This window comes from Myotis brandtii, unplaced genomic scaffold, assembly GCF_000412655.1.
Source record: "Myotis brandtii unplaced genomic scaffold, ASM41265v1 scaffold1606, whole genome shotgun sequence".
NCBI classification, from domain to species: domain Eukaryota; kingdom Metazoa; phylum Chordata; class Mammalia; order Chiroptera; family Vespertilionidae; genus Myotis; species Myotis brandtii.
In genome coordinates, this window is record NW_005355862.1 from 356,515 (window position 1) to 377,660 (window position 21,146).

At 44.6% G+C, this 21,146-nt stretch overlaps 1 protein-coding gene across 2 annotated transcripts in view; it reads right to left on the reverse strand.

The window, feature by feature from the left end:
• DOK5 (docking protein 5) overlaps positions 1 to 21,146 on the reverse strand; it is a 146,791-nt gene that overhangs the window by 54,892 nt on the left and 70,753 nt on the right. For both annotated transcript variants that reach the window (XM_014536324.1, XM_005862112.2), the window contains exon 2: positions 16,889 to 16,996. Coding sequence is in view for 1 of the 2 variants with exons in the window: in XM_005862112.2 (XP_005862174.1) it covers positions 16,889 to 16,996 (108 nt within the window). In the remaining variant the exon portion in view is untranslated. The remainder of the gene's footprint in view (positions 1 to 16,888; positions 16,997 to 21,146) is intronic.

Below are 21,146 nucleotides of genomic sequence, written 5' to 3' on the forward strand. Positions count from 1 at the left end.
CAGGGATAAGTGTGAGGTGAATGCCCCAGGCTGTGTTCTGACCCGCCACTGAGTCATTATAAAAGAGCAGTCTACCTTGGCCTGAAACACAGCAACGACTCTGACATGTGTCGTTTCATTACACACGCAGTAAGGGCAAAGAGGAAGAAATAAGTCACCCAAAGAGTCAGGAAATGCAGGGAGAACTGCATGAGTCAAAACACAATTACCCATTCTGGAAACGGTTTTAGATAATAACCACCCAACACCCCCGCTCAGGGGACGTGAGTGAGTGTTCGCAGACCTGACAGGGTTCCATTTCATTTGTGGAGGGCTATTCAAGTCCTAAAGCAGCAGCTCTGTCCCTAAATCAGAGCTACATCTCAGTGAGTATGTGCATGCACAAACCCACCACCCCACCTACACACACACACACACACACACACACACACACACACCCCAGACCTGTCTGCTCTCTCTCTATGAGTCTCTCTATTTTGCTCAATAGTTCAGTTTGTTCATTAAATTACCGCAACCCATGTATCTTCCTCAAAATACATGGTAAAGTGATAATTACGAGAAATAACATTTGCAGATATATTTATCCCACATAAAACTTTTATAAGATATATTTAATGCCACTGTCACTCCATTTTGTAAAGGAGAAAACCAAGACAGGACTTATTTTTTTAAATATTCCTTTAACAAAAAAAAATTTGCTCCTAAAGAATCACTTTTAAAGCAAACACAGATTTTGATAGGGTCTCAGGGTCTCATTGAATATGGCTCCTCCATGGACTAGCGGATCCTCATTGCTACCTCCAAGAGGAGGAGCACCCAGGACCAGAGACATGCACAGTAACTCAACTCACCGGCGATTTGAAGTTCTTGTCTTTTCCTTATGTCTCAGATCAACCAGAAGTTATTTCCTGCCAAACTCAAAACTTGTTAGGAAAACTCCCCGTTGAGCCTCTGCAGTTATAGGTTTTTATGTTGTTGTTTTTAAAAATATATTTTATTGATTTTTACAGAGAGGAAGGGAGAGGAATAGAGAGTCAGAAACATCAATGAGAGAGAAGCATTGATCACCTGCCTCTTGCATACCCCCTACTGGGGATGTGCCCGCAACCAAGGTACATGCCCTTGACTGGAATCGAATCTGGGACCCTTCAGTCCGCAGGCCGATGCTCTATCCACTGAGCCAAACCGGTTAGGGCTGTAGTTATAGTTTTAATTTTCGCTCACAGCACAAGAGCAAGACACACCATAAGCTCTACCTGTAGTATGATGTCTGTCATACAGATTCACAACTAAAACGTAACAGCATCTAACCACCACTGTTTAGGACACATCCCCTCAAGAATCTCCTTGCATTCATTCATTCATTCATTCATTCATCATAAATGTAAATCCATGGTTAAAAAATAAAAACAACAACAATCCAATGGGCCTAATTGTCATGGCCTCCCCCAAAGCAACTCTCATTTGCTTGGCACAAGCATGACACTAGATTTCAATAGAAACTTGGTAATGATTTGGTTCCCACGTGATGTCCCAAAGGTCACTTCTGCACAGAGCCATTTGCTTGTTGTTTCTTTTCTTGTGCGTTTGTTTGATTTTTTTTTTTTGCCTTTTTTGTCCATTTCACAAATGCATTTTCTAAGAAAGGCAATAAAGACAAATTTCAAGCCTCATGACCAAAATCTAAAATGTCTGAGAATTATGATTTAAGAGAAAAAAGAAAGGTTCCAAGACAGGTCTTAAGTGAGATCTGGTTACAAATGTTCACTACTAGCAGGTGAGTTCTTGCATTTAGCAGAAAACAAAGTCATTTGGTTATTAAAAATGGTATGTAGATAGGAGTTTAAATACCAGTATTTACCCTACCTTTTCATATGATCTCCATGCTAAAACAATAGCAGACCAAGTTAGAGCAGCAAAATAACCTCTGTTATTTCCTGAGCTGCTAGTGGCTGGTTACTTTTTCAAATACATCTGTGACCCCTTAACGTGTAACTTTCCTTTTTTCTTTTCCAAGATATATTTAAGTTTACTGAATCCAGCTACGTGATCAAACAAGACCAGAAACATCTGTATGGCTTACTGAAAATGTCAATATTAGGACCTTTGAAATACTTGATTTCCTCGAGAAATTGAGTGTGTACTTTCTAAAACCCAGATCAGCTTCAGGCTTAATCTAATTTTGTACATCCTGGGGCCAACACAATCCTTGGACTAATTGAAAATGCATAGAAGACAGGGGCTCTTTGAAAAATCCGCTGATAAAAAGATAATGAACACTACTAGATAGGAAGTTCTGCGATGCAAAAGGTATGTTTCAGAGCATGGAGGCAGGAAACGATTAGGTAAAGATAAGACTTGGCAAGACTGATTCTCTCCAGAATTTGGAGCTATTTCAAGTCAGACCAAAGGCAAATTCTGCAGCTCACAGCAACCTTCCTTTCCTTTTCTAGACTGAAATACTTGTTCACAGGCATCCATTTCCTCTCAGCCCTTGTGACTCTTTCCTGGTGAGTTTGGGCTTGGTCATGCAACTTGCTTTGGCCCACAGAATGGGAGCTGCCATGCCATGTTCGTGGAAATGTGGCTGATGTATGTAGAACAAGGTCAGATCCTCTCCTCCTGAGCGCCACCCCTCCACCTCACCAACGCTTCCCTCCTTTTCTTCCTGGGTCTCTGAATGTATGGACAGATGGATCAGGACATTGACATTTTGGGAATTATTTCAGTTTTCTTTATTCTTTCTAATTCATTTATGCTTCATTTTTTTTAAAACAAAAACTTGGATGTGTGTGTTTTTTTCTCCCTTCTGCTTGTTGCTCCAGGAATTTTGTGTTCATTATTTTCTTTTCCAAAATTTTATTTTGAAGAGTTTCAAACACAGAAGAGCTGAAAGAATAATACTGTCCCACACCATTTTCCAGGGGGACTTGTGTGGATTTTGGTGTCCAGAGGGGCCTGGAACCAGGCCCTGAGGGACAACCATACAACATACACCAAGCACCCAAAATGGACAATTATTAACATTTTACCACCTTTCTTTTATGAGCTTTATCTCTCTATGCACATAAATATGTGGTGCCTGTGTGAGTGCCCATACACACACGCATCCACCCTTGGTTTTGGCCCAACTATCTGCAAGAAAATTGCTGGCACAGACACACGTCATCCCTACAACTTTCTCAAATATTTCTTACAAATAACAAGGTTCTTACACATCATCTCAATGTTATTGTCACAGAAAATAGGCAAGAATTCCTTGTGTCTTCTAATTGCCATCTCATATTCAAACTCCCCTAAAAGTCCCCAAAAGTCTTTTAGAGTTGTGCCCAGACCCGTCTGCCACTAGCCAATGCCGGGTCCAAGGACACTGCGTGCATTGTCTCTTCTTATATTGAGCTGATCTTAATTTAGAAGAGTCCCCTCATTTTGCAAATGGTACTACCATTTTGAGAAGATCCTGTCAGTGAAATGTTCCATGTTCTAGCTGTGTTTGCTTGTCCTCGGTGCCCTTAATTTTTCTATCCCCTGTACTTCTTCTGAAATGGAAGTTACATTGAAAGGCTTGATGAGATTTCAGATAACATTTTTGTTAAGAATGCTATGCAAGGGCCTGGTCAGTGCTGCTCAATGGTGAGAGCATCGGGCCCGCCCACCTAAGGGTCCAGATTTGATTCCTGGGAACAGGGTTTGCTCCCTGTTCCCAGTCGGGGCAAGTGCGGGAGGCAAGCAGTCGATGTGTCTCTCTCACATCGACATCTCTCTCTCTCTCTCTCTCTTCACCTCCATTCCTTCTACTCTCTCTGAAAAGCAATGGAAATAATATATCTCCAACTGAGGATTAATACACACACACAGAGGAATGCTTTGAAGGGCTGTTGTGGGCTTGCCCTGCATCGTATCAGAGGACAGAGTACACTTGGGCTGGTGCGGCTCAGTCCATCACTTGGCGGTAGCTGCCATATCTCTCGAGAGTAAAACAGCAGTTCTACTGATTTTTCGATGATACTATGGTATCGTGTGAATACCTTGTTCCCCAACCATCTGTCAGGGAATCATCTTAGCACCCGCATCAAAGTGCTATTCTTTTTCACCCAGCTGGGTTGTCAGCCTAAGCCCATCAATGTGTGACTGCCGACTCGAGGTACATACTGACTGAGGATACTCTTCCTGCTCCCACCCAGACTACTTTTTATGAAATAATCTAGAATCACGGATCACGAATGTTGCTAGAATCACTATTATTATGCATTTCTTACTTCAAAATGTGTAGCCTGGCCCCAGTGGCTCTGCTGGTTGAGTGTCACTCCATGCAGTGAAAGGTTGCTGGTTCGATTCCCGGTCCTGGTGCAAACCTGTGTTGAGAGTTGGATCCCCTGCAGGGAAGCATACGGAAAGCAACCTCTCTATGTTTCTCTCTCTCTCCCTTCTTCCCCCTCAGAATGTCCTCAGGTGAGGATTAGAGAACAATGTTTTTAATGTGTAGCTCCTGCGTTGAGTCAGGTTACCAAGTTGGATGATATAGAATGCACTCTATGTTTAGCTGAAATAAGTGCCCACCGTGCACTCACACATTTGGGCGCCCTCATCCTTGGTTTTAACTGAGATCTGTTCATCGCTGAGCTGCTGTAGACACTGAGTAGCTTACTTGAGGAGGAAACCATGCCACTGACGCTTGACAAGAGCATCAGTCCCCAAGGGTATCTCAGAGGGCCAGCCAGCCAGCTGTCATCCCAACTGCAGGCTCTAGCTGTAGCTGGTGAGGGTCTGAAGAAAACCATGAGCAGGTTGGTCTAGGCTCCATTTAGGCGTCACTTCCTCAGCCTGTTCTTTGCTTCTGAAGCTGCTGGGTGGTGTCTGCACAGCATGTTATTGGGCTTTCAATCCCCGTCCCCCGCCATGGCATCGAGGTATCTTCCTGCCACAAAGAGGAGAGGCAGATGGCGAAGGCGGTCCAACTGCCCTCCCTGGACAAGGCGGGAAACGGCAGAAGGACACCTTGTTGGAGGGTGCCTTTGGCTTCGGCGAGCTGATTCTGCTGGACGGCGCTGCCTGAAAACGCATCTGAACAAACTGCGATTCGCTTTTCTCAAGATGCGTGCCCACCGTGCGCCCCCAGCACCCTCTGGGTTCCTCTAGGACAGTGGTTCTCAACCTTCTGGCCCTTTAAATGCAGTTCCTCATGTTGTGACCCAACCATAAAATTATTTTCGTTGCTACTTCATAACTGTCATGTTGCTACTGTTATGAATCGTAATGTAAATATCTGATATGCAGGATGGTCTTAGGCGACCCCTGTAAAAGGGTCATTCAACTGCCAAAGGGGTCGCGACCCACAGGTTGAGAACCACTGCTCTAGTGGCTGTGGCGCCACTTTCTCCAGGAAGGACAAAGAGAGGCCCTGACATCCACCAGCTCCTCCGTCAGAGGGGGAGGGTTTTATCTGGTTGCCTGATCACCCCTGGATCAATTGAGGGGATCAGCAGAATCAGGGGTGAAGCAGGGCTGCCCAACAAATGCCACAGCTACACGCCGGCCTCGATGTCCCCAATGGGTATATGGCCCCAAACCCTCCTGTGTAACGCTGACAGCTGCAAACACATCCTTACATCCCTCCATGCACACAGATGAAGAGATGCGCTTTTGGAAAAAGTTTTCCTGTCACTTCATCGCATTATACGTTTTCTCTCTGAGCTGGTTATTTAAAGGAGCCCTCTGTGGAATCCTTTTGTGAAGCAAATAATCAGCCCTGACTCGAACTTCGTGGAAAAGCTGGCTTTTCCCATCAGGTTTGCTTGCGGGGAAAGCTACCTAGCATTGTACTGTGTGGGAGACTCTCCCTCCCGCCAGGGTCCGGGTTCTGCCCTGCGGACAAGCCCCAGTCAGCCACCAGGGCCGTGGCTGGGCTTTTTGTAGACAAGACCCACTCCACATGACACGCTGACATCACACAACACGGAATGTCTCAGTTGCCTCCTGTGGGACTGACTCATTTGGGGAAATTTTTTATTAGGGATTTGCCACAGCTGGAGTAAATCTCAGAAATTTCGTGTTGTCAGGTTCGTGGGAGGAAGCTCGCAGAAGCTGAGGACGTCTGTGGCCTTGGAATATATATGATTCAGCGTCCAGCATCTAGGATCCAGTGTTTGTTTGGTGAAGGAATCTGGGTACAAGCGTGGGGTTTAACCCCCAACCCCAAACAGTCCAGTAGGGGCATGGGAATCTTGACAGTGGAATTAATTTTTTTTGTTAATCTTCACCCAAAGATATTTTTCCATTGATTTTTAGAGAGAGTGGAAAGGAGGGAGAGAGACAGAGAGAGAGAAACATTGATGTGAGAGACACATTGATTGGTTGCCTCCCACAGGCGCCCCAACCGGGGCCAGGGATTGCCCCTACAACTGAGGTACATGCCCTTGACCGAATTGAATCCAGGACCCTGCAGTCTACAGGCAGACACTCTATCCAGGAGCCAAACTGGCCAGGATGACAGTGGAATTAATTTAAGAGTCCACGGGGGAGACATGGAAAAGCAACAGTCTCGTCTCTTCCTCACCTCACTTGGCCAACATGAGGAAGGCTCTCTAGTCTCCATGACCCTGTCCACGCTCGACACTTCCTGGCAGGCCACCAAAGGCTGGGTAGCAGGATGACGTCCAGCCCCTCCTGGAGTCTACCTTTGTGAGGGGATTTCTATATCACAGTGAGTACCTGGGGGCTTCGAGGAAAAATGCTGTGCCCATCCTCTGGGACTTAGGTCTACACATCGGCACACCTGTGCCCACCCAAGTCCTGAAGCCATAACCTTTGCTTCCCAGGCAATGCCTCCTCTTTCACGCTGCTTGTATCATCAAACGTTTAAGACATCACACTTGGTACATGACATGCTTGTTCCAGCGTCAGGCCTTTGCACTAGTTCTTCCCTCTGCCTGCAATACCATTAGCTTTCTCTATTGGCTGGTACCTTCTCATCCTTCGAAGAGCAAAAGTCACCTCTTCCAGGAAGCCTGCCCTGACCACCCTGTTTCAGAGGACAGGCCCTTATTCTCTACCTCTCCACCCTCTTATTGCCTGCACAGCTATCATTGCTGCAGGAGAGGAGAGGGGCTCATCTCCCCCAAATGCGGTGGGAGTGGTAAAGGTCTTGTCAATATATTTGTTCGTTTGTTTAGAATCCGTGTCCTGCACCAGACAGTTGGCACCCGGAGGGCAAGGGCCTTGCCTTTTCGCTGCTGCGTTTGTAATACTCGGTTGGTGCATTGCACACAGGAGGGCTCCCTAACCTACTGTTGAGTGAATAACTGAGGGGCTTGAGGGTGGCGCTCCATGTTCAGAAGAATGAACTCTGTGATGACACCTTCCGAGGAATTTAGTATGTTTGGTCCATCTTACCCTCTTTCCTTTGTGTTCAGACACAATCCCTGAGCTATTCTGGTTGTATCTGGGAACCAGAATGCTGCCTTGTGACTCAAAAACATGAAATACAACATTTTGAGTGGAAGAAACATCTCAAATCACGCTGACAGCATGTTCACTATTAGCGGCAAACAAATCAGCTATAATTAAAATGCTGTCAAAGTGATTTGAGGTTTTCTCACACTTTCAAAGTTCCATATTTCATGAGTAGATTATCCAGACCAGAGGATTTGTCACCTCCTGGAGTGCCTCTCTTCCAGGAAGCTCAGAGACACCTACCAGCACTGTCTTATTCATCCTTACGTTAAATCCTGCAGGGAAGCCCGGCCTGTGTCACTCAGTGATTGAACATCGGCCTATGAACCAGAAGGTCACAGTTTGATTCCTCGTCAGGACACATGCCCAGGTTGTAGGGAGCATGCAGGAGGCAGCCAATCAATGATTCTCTCTCATCATTGATGTTTCTATCTCTCTCTCCCTCTCCCTTCCTCTCTGAAATATGTCTATAATAATAAAAGCGTAATATGCTATTTAGACCGGACAGCCAAATGACCTTCCTGACCTCATTCCAGATTACCTTCCAGAAGAAGCTACGAGGGCCTCCATGGCGGGTGGGGGCCGAGGCAGAGGCGGTTAGGGGCGATCAGGCAGGCAGGCAGAGGGGTTAGGGGCGATCAGGCAGGCAGGCAGAGTGGTTAGGGGTGATCAGGCAGGCAGGCAGGTGAGCAGTTAGTTTAGGCCCGATCCTGCAGGGATTTGGACATCCCTTTGAGGGGTCCCAGATTGCAAGAGGGTGCAGAATTTCTCACTAACTTGCCTTTGACATCATTTACACAGAGCTTCTGTGTGCACTTGGATTATAGCCAAGTGTTTCCACACAAAGGTAAGATAGCGTAGAAATAGCCCTGGAGATACAGGGTCTTAAATTCATGTAAGAAATAAGTGTAAATGGGGAAAAAGGAATTTGCAGTCAATGAACTTTGTAGGTGAAATTTGTTTTCATTTTGGCCTTCTTATTTTTCCACATGTATATGTGTGCTTAAGTCAAACACACGTATAGACCAGTCACAGAGGAAACAGGTGAAATTTTCATAAACCTTTAAAAAAATGAGGCTCTTTCCAAAATGCAAGGAAAACTAACCACTTCGAATAATTAGTCAAATAATTAAGGGATTGGAAAAAAAATAATTTAAACAAGATGACTGTTTTTATCAAATTATAGGCCAAAAATGACTTACACAAAGTAAGCACTTAATCCAAAAGGGCTTTAAATTTAATCCAAACTAAATAAAATAATTAGGTATAAGCTTAAAACATGTGCAGGATATGGAGACTGAACATTACAAATGCTGATGAAAGAAATCAAATACTGAAATAAATGGAGTGACATACCATGTTCATGAATTGAAAAACTCGACATAGACAACATGTCAGTTCTCCCACAATTTGATCTATAGTTTTAATGTCATTCTTTTCAAAAGCCTAACATGGGTTTTCTGTAGACATACAAGCTTATTTTAGAATTTTATGGTAAGGGGAGGTACTAGAATAACTAAAACAACCTTTAAAAAGAGAATAGAGAGACCAAGATGGCGGCATAGGTAAACACCGGAGACTGCTGCCCCAAACAACCACTTCAAAAATACAACTAAAAGATGCAACGGACATCACCCAGAACCACAGGAAGGCTGGCTGAGGAGAGACTCTTCAACTAGAAGGAAAAATAACAGCACACCGAGGCTCAGAGGAGGCGCAGTGTGGAAAATACTCAGGTGCGGAGGTGCGCGCGCAAAGCGGGCTGGTGGCTGAGAGCGCGGTTGTCGTTTTCGGTCAGGGGGGAGTCTCAGACTCTGAGCTCCAGATACGGGCGAATCGCTGGGGACTCGGACCCAAACGGGAGAAGCGGGAGTGTCTGGCATCAGTTGGAAGGCAGCTTTCCCTCCGAGGTTTGCAGCGGTTCCGGGGGTTCTGAGAAGCAGAGCCTCTGGGAACAGGACTGAGGGCACCATAACGGCTCCCTCCGCCCGCCCTGTTGAGCCCGCCCCGCCCAAGCCCTGCGCAGAGCCATTTGCCGGATCGCCTCAGGCAAAGGCTAGATTAGCACCTCCCCAGAGGACAGAAGTTTTCCGCGGCAGACACAGCTGATTCACACAGCCAGTCGGCCTGGTGGTCAAATCCCTCTAGTATTAACTACAACAATCAAGGCTCAACTAGAACAAGACTGCGCACAAAGACCACTAGGGGGTGCACCAAGAAAGCATAAAAAATGCGGAGACAAAAAAACATGACAGAAATGGAGGATATAGAGCTAAAAAACGCAATTTTGAGGGCTTGCAATAAACTTCTGGAGAGCCTCACGAAAACTAATGAGACCCTCGATGCTATGATAAAGAAACTAGAAATTAAGCATACACGCTCTGAAATAAAGAATATTACACCCAATAGCAGACCAGAGGAGCGCAAGAATCAAGCCAAAGATTTGAAATGCGAAGAAGCAAAAAACACCCAACCGGAAAAGCAAAATGAAAAAAGAATCCGAAAATACGAAGATAGTGTAAGGAGCCTCTGGGACAGCTTCAAGCGTACCAACATCAGAATAATAGGGGTGCCAGAAGATGAGAGACAGCAAGATATTGAAAACCTATTTGAAGAAATAATGGCAGAAAACTTCCCCCACCTGGTGAAAGAAATGGACTTACAGGTCCAAGAAGCGCAGAGAACCCCAAACAAAAGGAATCCAAAGAGGACCACACCAAGACACATCATAATTAAAATGCCAAGAGCAAAAGACAAAGAGAGAATCTTAAAAGCAGCAAGAGAAAGAGACTCAATTACCTACAAGGGAATACCCATACGACTGACATCATTTACACAGAGCTTCTGTGTGCACTTGGATTATAGCCAAGTGTTTCCACACAAAGGTAAGATAGCGTAGAAACAGCCCTGGAGATACAGGGTCTTAAGTTTATGTAAGAAATAAGTGTAAATGGGGGAAAATGAATTTGTAGTCAATGAACTTTGTAGGTGAAATTTGTTTTCGTTTTGGCCTTCTTATTTTTCCACATGTATGTGTGTGCTTAAGTCAAAAACACGTATAGACCAGTGACAGAGGAAACAGATGAAATTTTCATAAACCTTTTAAAAAATGAGGCTCTTTCTAAAATGCAAGGAAAACTAACCACTTCGAATAATTAGTCAAATAATTGAGGGATTGGAAAAAAAATAATTTAAACAAGATGACTGTTTTTATCAAATTATAGGCCAAAAATGACTTACACAAAGTAAGCACTTAATCCAAAAGGGCTTTAAATTTAATCCAAACTAAATAAAATAATTAGGTATAAGCTTAAAACATGTGCAGGATATGGAGACTGAACATTACAAATGCTGATGAAAGAAATCAAATATTCAAATAAATGGAGTGACATACCATGTTCATGAATTGAAAAACTCGACATAGACAACATGTCAGTTCTCCCACAATTTGATCTATAGTTTTAATGTCATTCTTTTCAAAAGCCTAACATGAGTTTTCTGTAGACATACAAGCTTATTTTAGAATTTTATGGAAAGGGGAGGCACTAGAATAACTAAAACAACCTTTCAAAAGAATAAAATGAAAGAAATCATTCTACCCAATATTAAGGATTATATCTACAGTAACCAACTATGATATCAGTAGAAAGATACATAGCTCAATGGAAAAGAATAGAGGATCTAGGGATAGACCCAAGCTAATGTGTCCAAATAATTTTTGAGATAGGTACAAAAGCAATTCAATGGGGAAAGAATAACTGGTTTTCAACAAATGGTATTAGAATAAGTAGACATCCATAGGTAAAAAGAGTGAAACTCATTCCACATCTCACACCCTGTACAAAAGTTAAACTCAAAATGAATCATGGGCTTAAACGTAAAATATAAAACTATAAACGTTTAAAATTTTTTTAATAATAAAACTGGGAGAGCCTGGCCAATGTTGCTCAGTGGTTCAGCATCGACCCATGAACCAGGAGGTCACGGTTTGATTCCCGGTCAGGGCACATGCTGGGGTTGTGGGCTCGATCCCCGGTCTGGGGCATGAGGAGGGCGGCCAATCAGTGGTTTTCTCTCATCACTGATGTTCCTATTTTTCTCTCCTTCTCCCTTCCTCTCTAAAATCAATAAAAACATAATTTTTAAAAACTGGGAGAAATTATTCAGGACCCAAGGCTAAGCAAAGAGTGCTTAGAGTTGTCACCAAAAGTATGATTCATAAAAGTAACAATTCAAATACAGGATCACATCAAAATTAAAACTTTTGTTCTGCAAAAGACCCTGTTAAAATAATGAAAAGATAAGCCATAGAATGGGAGAAAATATTTGCAACCACATATCTGACAAGAGACTAGTATATAAATTTTATTTTTTAAAAAATCTGCCAAACTTAATAGTAAAAAATACAGTTAAAAATAGGTAAAGAACATATTTCACCGAAAAAGAGATAAAGATGGCAAATAAGTACATGAGAATATGTTCAATATTCATCAGCCAGCCATTACGGGATGCAAATTAAAATCCCAATGAGATCTCACTATCAGCAAGACTAAAATTAAAGAGAGAGAGAGAGAGAGAGAGAGAGACAGCACCAAAAGCTGGCGAAGATGTGGAGAAACTGGATCCCTCAAGCATTGCTGGTGGGAATGTAAAATGGTGCAGCCGCTTTGTAATAGTCTGACAGCTTCTCATAAAAGTAGGCATGGAACCACCGTATGACCCAGCAGTTTCACTCTTGGGATTTTATCCCAGAGAAATAAAAATTTATATTCATACAACAATATGTACACGAATGTTCACAGCAGCTTTATCCATAATAATAAAAAAACCAAAGTACTGGGAGTCATTGAGAGAAGAGGTGATGCTGTATTTCAAGATTTTGAAAAGATGGAGACAGCTACATCAGAAGAGGACGTGTTTTAGAGGAGGGAGAAACGCGTAAAAAAGAGCGAGTCACTGGGAAAGATAAGCCGGTAGAATTCTCCAGAAATGATGCCAGGACGTTGGCTCAGTGGGAGGAACCGGAATCCTACTTTTGCAGAAACAAGAGCAACGTGTGAAGCCTGGGGTCTGGGGGCGTGCCCTGGTCGTTAAGAAAGGACCGACCAAGGGAACCAGGAGCCTGAAAGGTCGGCAGAACGACAAAGGTAACCATGGCCACCGTCCCCCGCAGTTGGAGGGACTTCCATTTCACAGCCATTTGCATTTACCCCTTCGACATATAAGTGGACCCTCTGATTTCGGTGGAGCGGGAAGACCCCTCCTATTTGCTGAAATAACAATGGGCCCAGCAGACTTTAGTAAACCAGGTGACCCCCAAAGCAGCACTCAAGACGGGGTTCCTCAGAGTGAGATGTGCTGTTCCCTGGAATATGTGACTTAATAAAAACGATGGCTCCACAGGCAATCGCTTTTGGAAGTGCTGCCTTACCATGGCTCTGCTCTCCTAACAGCAGGACTCCCCGAGTCTCCATAACCCACCCCCGCCCCCCGAGTGCCCATAAACTCCCGTGGGCTTGGCATCTCAGGAATGGGAAGGAAAAGCAGCCGTCCCGCAACCGTGGCCACAGAACCTGGTCCTCCCAGAACTCGCCTCTGCCGCACCCTCCAGCGCACAATTCGGGAAACGCTTATATGAGAGAAATTGTTGGGTCCGTCCTCTGGTCCAAGGTGAATTGGATCCCACAGTGACGTGGAGAAGCTATGATGTGACCTGCCTTGGGGGCCACGTTACACAGAAGCGAAGACGCTTGAAGGAGCAAAGGCAGGGTTAGAAAGCTGGGTCCCAAACACGGGCCCAGCAGACGCCCCACGCCACGTGCCTTGTCTTGGTCTTCCTTCCACTCAGACCCCTTCCCAATTGTCCCTCAGCACAAAAAAGTAAACTACGCAGGGAAACGCTCAGCCCCTTCGGGTGAGAGTGAACGACTCTGATTTCCGGAGTGAAAACAGTGGACTTGTGTCTAACGGGAGGAACTCTATTTAAAGCCACTGGCGCCTTCCCACGGTTGCAATTACACTTCATCAAACTCACAGCCTCTCTGACAGCCGAGTGCTGGCGGGCGCTTCAGGACGAGGTAAAGGAATGGAAAATGAACTGCTCTGTATGTGCATTATTCATATATTTACTTTCCCATTTTCGCACGAGAGCACCGTTAGCTACATGTGCAGTGAGGAAGGCACCAACTTTTAGAAGTCTACAGCCAATTTCTTGTTTTAAAACTTCTAAGAAGGATCCTGTGCAAAACTGGCATTTTTTCCTTAGTAATATCTCTTAAAGGGACACGACAGCGGGACTGTGTTCTCAGAAAGGCTACCGATTTCCTAGAGGAAAGGTATGCCTGCCTAGGTCCCACCGCCCCAGCACTGACCAAATAGCAGAGTGTGCGGGCCTCATTTCTCTCGGCAACGGCCTCATTTAGAGCCACATGAACTCTGAAATCTGGTCACGGTGTGCTACGTATAACCCCCAGCCTGTTATTATCAAGATTCATAAATTACACAGCATTTAGATTTTAAAAAATGCATATCTCGGAGTCACTTCAGCGTTTTTATGCCCCTGAGAGATTAATACTGAATGTATCAGATCTGAAAGAACAGGAAGAAAGAATCGGCGGCAGGAACTCATCAAGGGCTTGGAGGCTTGATGTAGATAATTCTTCCCTCTAATGCTTTGAACTCTGGTTAATGGTTATTAGAGATGAAAGGGAATTGGCTTACCACGTTCCTCGCAGATTTACATATTAAAGTCCAAAGCCAGCAGGTAGAAGTCTGAAATAGGGCAAGCTTGTCTTCAATCTCCCCTTGCTTGTTCCACATTCAAAGGGGAACTACCAGTCCACTTCGGTCTTCCCTTTAAGTCTATCCCCAGAAAACTTCCCAATCCTGGCTTCCTCCCCCCTGTCATCACTCATCCCATTTCCTCCAGATCAAAATCCCTGCTCCTGGCTTCACATGTCTTAAGTACAGATTTTTTTTTTCTGGAAAGTGAACTAAGAGTTTAACACAAAGGCATCTATTGTATTCCATGAGTTGACAATGCTCATTGCTTCCCAACCAATGCTGTTCAAAGTGCCTACTGTGTGTTAGGCTCTGCTAACTAATAGAGAACCACACCTAACCCCACCCCCAAAAATCTCTACCCTTGTGGACCTTACTTTAGGATGGTCCAGTGGTGAAGACAATAAGAAGCAACCAAGTACTAAGTACATATGTAGTGCTAAGTGCTCAAGAGAAAAGTAAAGTGAGATGGGGGGAAGGGGTCAAAGGACCCCAATTTAAATCATGGAGTCAAGAAATGGCTTCACTTTGAGAAAATGTAAGCAATGACCTGAGCAAAGTAAGGCAATGAGCTCGGTGGATATTTGTGGGGACAGTATTCCAAGGAAAGGGAAAAACAAGTTCAAAGGCAGGACTGTGGTTGGCCTACCCCAGGGAAAGCAAGGGGCCCAGTGTGCCCAGAACCGAGGAAAGTGGGATTGGGGAAGCTGAGCTGATGAGGTTAAACAGGCCACAGGGAGTCAGATTGTGAGTGTGAGTCCACTAGAAGGACTCGGTGAGGGTGTGGAGCTGGGTATTATGATGTGATTGCCGTATGTTTCTAACAGACTCTAGGCTGAGAATTAGGCAGCCCAGGGGCTGGAACCACTGCAGTAGCAACAGGGAGTGTGAGGAGTGTTTGGAGTCACTATGCATATTGACCACAGAGCCAGCACCACATGCTGGTGGGGTGGGTTGGGGAAGTTTCTCTGCAGTATTCCTTGCTTGTCCTCTTTCTTCTCTTAGGCATGTGTAGGTCTGCAAGCAAAGCAGAGCCCATTTATTTTTCTAAATCCTGGAAGGCAGGTAGAGGGGACTGTGAAGACTCGGGTGTTTCCAGATGTATGCAGGACCCAACGAAAACAAGGAAGGACTGATGGACATCAGGGACCAGACAGAACAAGAGTGTGCTCGTTATCTTAGTCTGCTCTGGCTGCTATGACAAATTACCATAGTAATTTACTGCATAAACCAAATTGTCAACATGGGCCCTTAATCAGATGTTATGAAGTTGCCGCTTCAGGAGAATTTGCACGAAAGGAAAGATTATTCACTTTCCCTCATAGCCAGATTTCCATGCTGATGGATCTACTGGTTTCACATAACATTTTAAATGGCAAGTAGCCCCCTGGTAATTTCTCACCAAATGAGGATAAGAGTCTTCAATATGGAAAACCAACACAATCAAAATATTCTATCATAAACATAAGCATGGTTCCTCCATAGTCAAAAGAGTAGTATTTCCCAGCATGAGAATAACCAGAGCCTTGGGGAAAAGAAGTGATCCCATGTGCTTTTACATAGGCTGCCTGATAACAGGGACTATGAAAAATATCACCATGTGGAGGGAAAGAGGTGCCTAATTTGTAAATCTAATTAGTAAATATACCTTGAATTACCTTAAATTTCTACTCCTGAATGAAACATTTTAACACACAATTATTATTTTTAGTAAGGAAGTCTCACTACTACTGCTAGGAAAACTGGACATCTGAATTAAATTTATTCATCAAACTTAAAGAAATAAATGAATGGGCGGGACTTCCTCCTCCTCTACCTATCACCTGTTTTCTAGCCTCCCAGCCCCAAACGCTACGCAGAAGCCACTGCCCCACCCTGTTGAAAAAAAAACTCTCCCCACATCTCAGGACTATTGCCTAGAAGGGAGGGGGCAATTCAAATCTGAATCCTATCAGTGTGTAGGTAGAGGTGTTCTCTGGAGACTTTGAGTCTTTGCCTGATCTAATTAGTTAGAAACAGTGTTTGACACTGTCCTGCACTAGAGTTTGAGAGGCATAGAGGATCTACCTGGTACATAGTCACAAACCCAAACAGATAGCCAAAATGAGGAAACAAAGAAAAAACACCCAAATGAAAGAACAAGAGAATTCTCCAGAAAAAGAGATAAATGAAGCAGAGATAAGAAATTTACCTGTAACAGAGTTCAGAGTATGATGTTAAAGATGATCAACAGCATGAAAAAAAGATATAGTAACTATGAAAAAAGAACAGTTGGAAATAAAGAATGACATAACACTAATAAACAACACATTGGAAGGAATACACTGCAGATTAGGAGAAACTGAGGATCTTGCATGAGGGTCTATTCTGCATCAGGCACTGGGCTACATTCCATGCGATCCAATTCTTACTCTCAAGGCTCTGTTGTTGGAAGTGGGGTTTAGTACGCAAGTTGAAAATTTACAAAACATGGGATTGGAAAACAACAAGTATTTTAAACAATTAGCAAGTAGATATTACTTTAGAGATGCTTTGTGTTTGGAAAAATGATTATTTATACCTTGGTCAAATAATCAGGAGAGGTTTTCAGAGTCAATGAACTTGAGTTACCTACTTGTGAACAGATGAACTGAAGAGCCAGATCAATCGATCTTACCTTATGGTAACACCTAAAATATGCAGCGCGTTCGTCAGAAAATTTCTCCAGTCTCTTGGGGCCTTTGCTGGAGGCCTTCTTGAATACTAACCAGCATCGCTGATAAATCTGGAAGAAAATACAGAGGCTGGATTCAGCAACACCCAGGACTCAGGTATGATGTAATGACATTTGCATTTAAAGATTTCCTTGTTGATGTTTTCACCTGTGAAATGACCAGAATCCATAAAAGCGATGTTGCACTGGAAAATAAAATTTTAAAAAAAATGTTTCCACAATGGGCGCATTATATCATTCTGACAATTACTGGAATCAAAAGAAAAGAAGTATTCGAAGGCAAATTTATTCATGTTTTAATAACAGTATCAGTAGAAATATTTAGCAAAAAGTCCCAGAGATAAAAATCTCAACCATTTCAAATAATACAGGCATTCACAGCACATGCTCTAATTTCAAATGCAATCAGATATGGGAATCATGGGTCCAATACAGTTTAAAGACCTCATTGGTAGTCAAAGAAGAGAGAGCCTCTCAAATATCCAGAGGTATCATAAAACAATATAGTAATTAAAATAAATTCTTTTGGCTTTTACCTTGCACAGTCATTGGCCTATCAATGGCTATAACATGGAGACAAAAGTGGAATAGTAACTCAATGGAGAAAGGTAGTCTTTTACACAAATAATATTAGAATAATTGACCATCCATAGGGGAAAACAAATACATTAATCTAAAATACCTATCTTATACAAAAAAATTAACTCAAAGTGGACTTAAATATGAACCAAAACAATAAAACTTTTAGGGAAAGAAAGAAGAAAATGTTTGGGATTATGGTCTGGACAAAGAGTTATTGGACTTCATATCAAAAGCACAATCCATTAAAAGAAAAACTTGCCCAGTGGAACCTGATCAAAACGGAAGGCTTGTGCTCTGTGGAAAGCCCTGTCAAGCAGATGAAAAGACAAGCTACAGACCGGGAGAAAGCGTCTGCAAACCACATATCTGACCAAGGACTGGAGCCTACAGTATAGAAGGAGCTCACAAATCTCCACAGTAAAGAAACACTCCAGCCCAATTGACATGGCTCAGTGGATGAGCATCTACCTATGAACCAAGAAGTCACTGTTTGATGCCCAGTCAGGGTACATGCCCCGGTTGCGGGCTCGATCTCCAGTAGGGGGCATGCAGGAGGCAGATGATCAATGATTCTCTCTCATCATTGATGTTTCTATCTCTCTGAAATCTCTCTCTATATATATATGTATATATATTTTTTAAAGAAACACTCCAATTACAAAATGGACCAAAAAGGCATGAACAGACATTTCACCAAAGAGGAGACACAGCTGATTGAGTAGTTCATGAAAAGACGTTCCACATCATTAGCCATCAGGGAAATGTTAATTAAAACCACAGTGACATAGCAATATACCCCAGTCAGACTGGCTAAAATAAATAACAGTAATAATAATAATACCACCACCACCAAATGCTGACAGGGGTGCAGAGAAATTGGATCACTCATATGTTGCTGGTGGACATGTAAACTGGACAGCCACTCTGAAACACAGCTTGGCTGTTTCTTTAAAAAGCTAACAAAGCAACATACGACCAGCAGTAGCACTCTTAGAAATCAATCCCAGAGAAACGCAAACTCCCCACATATCTGAGCAGGAATGTTCTTGGATGCTTTATTTCTATCCATGCAAAACTGGAAGCAAAACACATACCCTTCAATGGGTAAATGGTTTATATCCATATCATGCAGTATTATCTATATATATATATAAAACTGGAAAGCTGAACAACCGGTCCCTAGGATGCTCACTGCAGCTAGCGAACTGCCCAATCAGGGGTGGGGCTGGCGGGCCAACCTCCCGAGGCCCCTCCCCCTGGCCAGCCCCACCCACAATGGGCTCCAACCACCCCATCAGCCCACAGCCCCTCCCCCAGCCAGTTCTGCCTCCAATCAGCCCCCCCACCCCAATTGGGGGTGGGGCTGGCTGGCCAACCTCCCACAGGCCCTCCCCCAGCCGCTGACCCCCAATCGCCACCCCCACTACATTCAGGGGTGGGGCCAGTCGGCCCACCGCCCACAGCCCCTCCCCACAGCTGGCCCTGCCCTCAATTGGCCCCCCCACCCAATTGGGGGCTGGGCCCGGGGCCAATCACCATGGCCCCTCCCCCCAGTCGGCCTGGCCCTGATGGAGCCCTGACTGGGGAGGGCCGGCCAGCCAATCTCCCATCATCTCCTCCTCCCGACAGGCCTGGCCCTGATCCGCCCCGACTGGGGCCAGGCTGGCCTGACCCCAACTGTGCACGAATTTGTGGACTGGGCTTCTAGTCTATATATATAAAACCCTAATATGCAAATAGACTGAACTGGGGATCAACTGAACAACCAGTCACTATGACGTGCACTGACCACCAGGGGGCGCAGGGGAACATTGCAGACATTGGCTGTGGCAGGATGGTGGAACAGGTGAGCGGGGGTGCCAGACCAAGGTGGGGTGCCAGTCACTGTCATCAGGGTAAGCCTCTGGTGGTTACTGAATATTCTTTGCTCCTGCGCGCCATGGTCCCGCCGGGCATTCACACCTGTTGCCGGCACCGGCCCCACTCGCACCCACTGCTGTCACCCAGTGCCGATTTCTCGGCGCTGGCAGTGGGTGCGAGTGGTGGCTACTGGTCCCAATCACCCCTGAGGGCTACTCCACCTCCCCTTGCTCCTGAGGAGTGATCGGGGTTGGCAGCACCACTCGCACCTGCAGCCAGCGCCAGAGCTACTACTCGCACCCGCTGTCAGCGCCCAGCGCCAGTCCCAATCACTCGGTGCCGTCAGCAGGTGCAAGCGGCGACTGTGGGCCCTGATCGTCCCTCAGGGCTTCACCACCTCCCCCTACTCCTGTGGGGCAATCGAGGCAACAGCTACCGCCACTTGTACCTGATGACAGCACCAGCCCCACTCGCTGCTTGTGCGGGCAGACAGGGGACCGGGAGCCGTAGTGGGCTGGGGTGCGGAGGATGGGCCAAGACCTGCCCCTGTGTCCACCACAACCTCAGGGACCACAGTTCCTTTCAAGGTGCATGACTTCGTGCACTGGGCCCCTAGTTTAGGGGCCAAATGAACTATTAATACTGCAGCAGCCCTAACTGGTTTTGCTCAGTGGATAGAGCGTCAGCCTGCGGACTCAAGGGTCCCAGGTTCAATTCCGGTCAAGGGTATGTACCTTGGTTTCGGGCACATCCCCAGTAGGGAGTGTGCAGGAGGCAGCTGATCGATGTTTCTGTCTCATCGATGTTTCTAACTCTCTATCCCTCTCCCTTCCTCTCTGTAAAAAAATCAAAAATATATATTTAAAAAAAATACTGCAGCAATTTGAATGAGTCTTCAGAGAATTATGCTGGGGGGTGGGAGGGGAAAAAACCCAAAGGAAGGCTGCTTACTGTATATGTGCATTTCTAGAATTCTTAAAATGACAAAAATGTAGAAAACAGAGTAGTGGTTGTTAGGACTTACGAATTGGAGGCAGAAGTGTGTCTATAAAAGGGTAACTGAGGAATCCCTGCAGTGAGGGGATTGTCCTGTATCTTGACTTTTTTATTTTTTTTTTTGTTTTAATATTTTTATTGGTTTCAGAGAGGAAGGGAGAGATAGAAACATCAATTATGAGAGAGAATCATTGATTGGCTGCCAAAGGGGATCGAGCCCACAACCTGGGCATGTGCCCTGACAGGGAATCAAACCGTGACCTCCTGGTTCATAGGTCAATGCTCAACTACTGAGCCACTCCAATTATACTATCTTGACTGTTTTAATGCCAATATCCTGGTTATAATATGCACTGTGAGGTTGAAGATGCTACCACCAGGGAAACTGGGTAAAGGTTCAGAATCTTTGGGTAATATTTATTACCACTGAATGTGAAACTACAATTATCTCACTCAAAAAACACTAAAAAAAAACACTCAAAAAATTTCAGGTGAAAAAATGTAGAGACATTTAATCAGGATCTTCAAATTAGAGCCTAAGCCAGTGATGGCGAACCTTTTGAGCTCGGCGTGTCAGCATTTTGAAAAACCCTAACTTAACTCTGGTGCCGTGTCACATATAGAAGTTTTTTGATATTTGCAACCATAGTAAAACAAAGACTTATATTTTTGATATTTATTTTATACTAGAGGCCCGGTGCACAAAAATTTGTGCACTCGGGGGGGAAAGGGGGTCCCTCAGCCCGGCCTGTGCCCTCTCGCA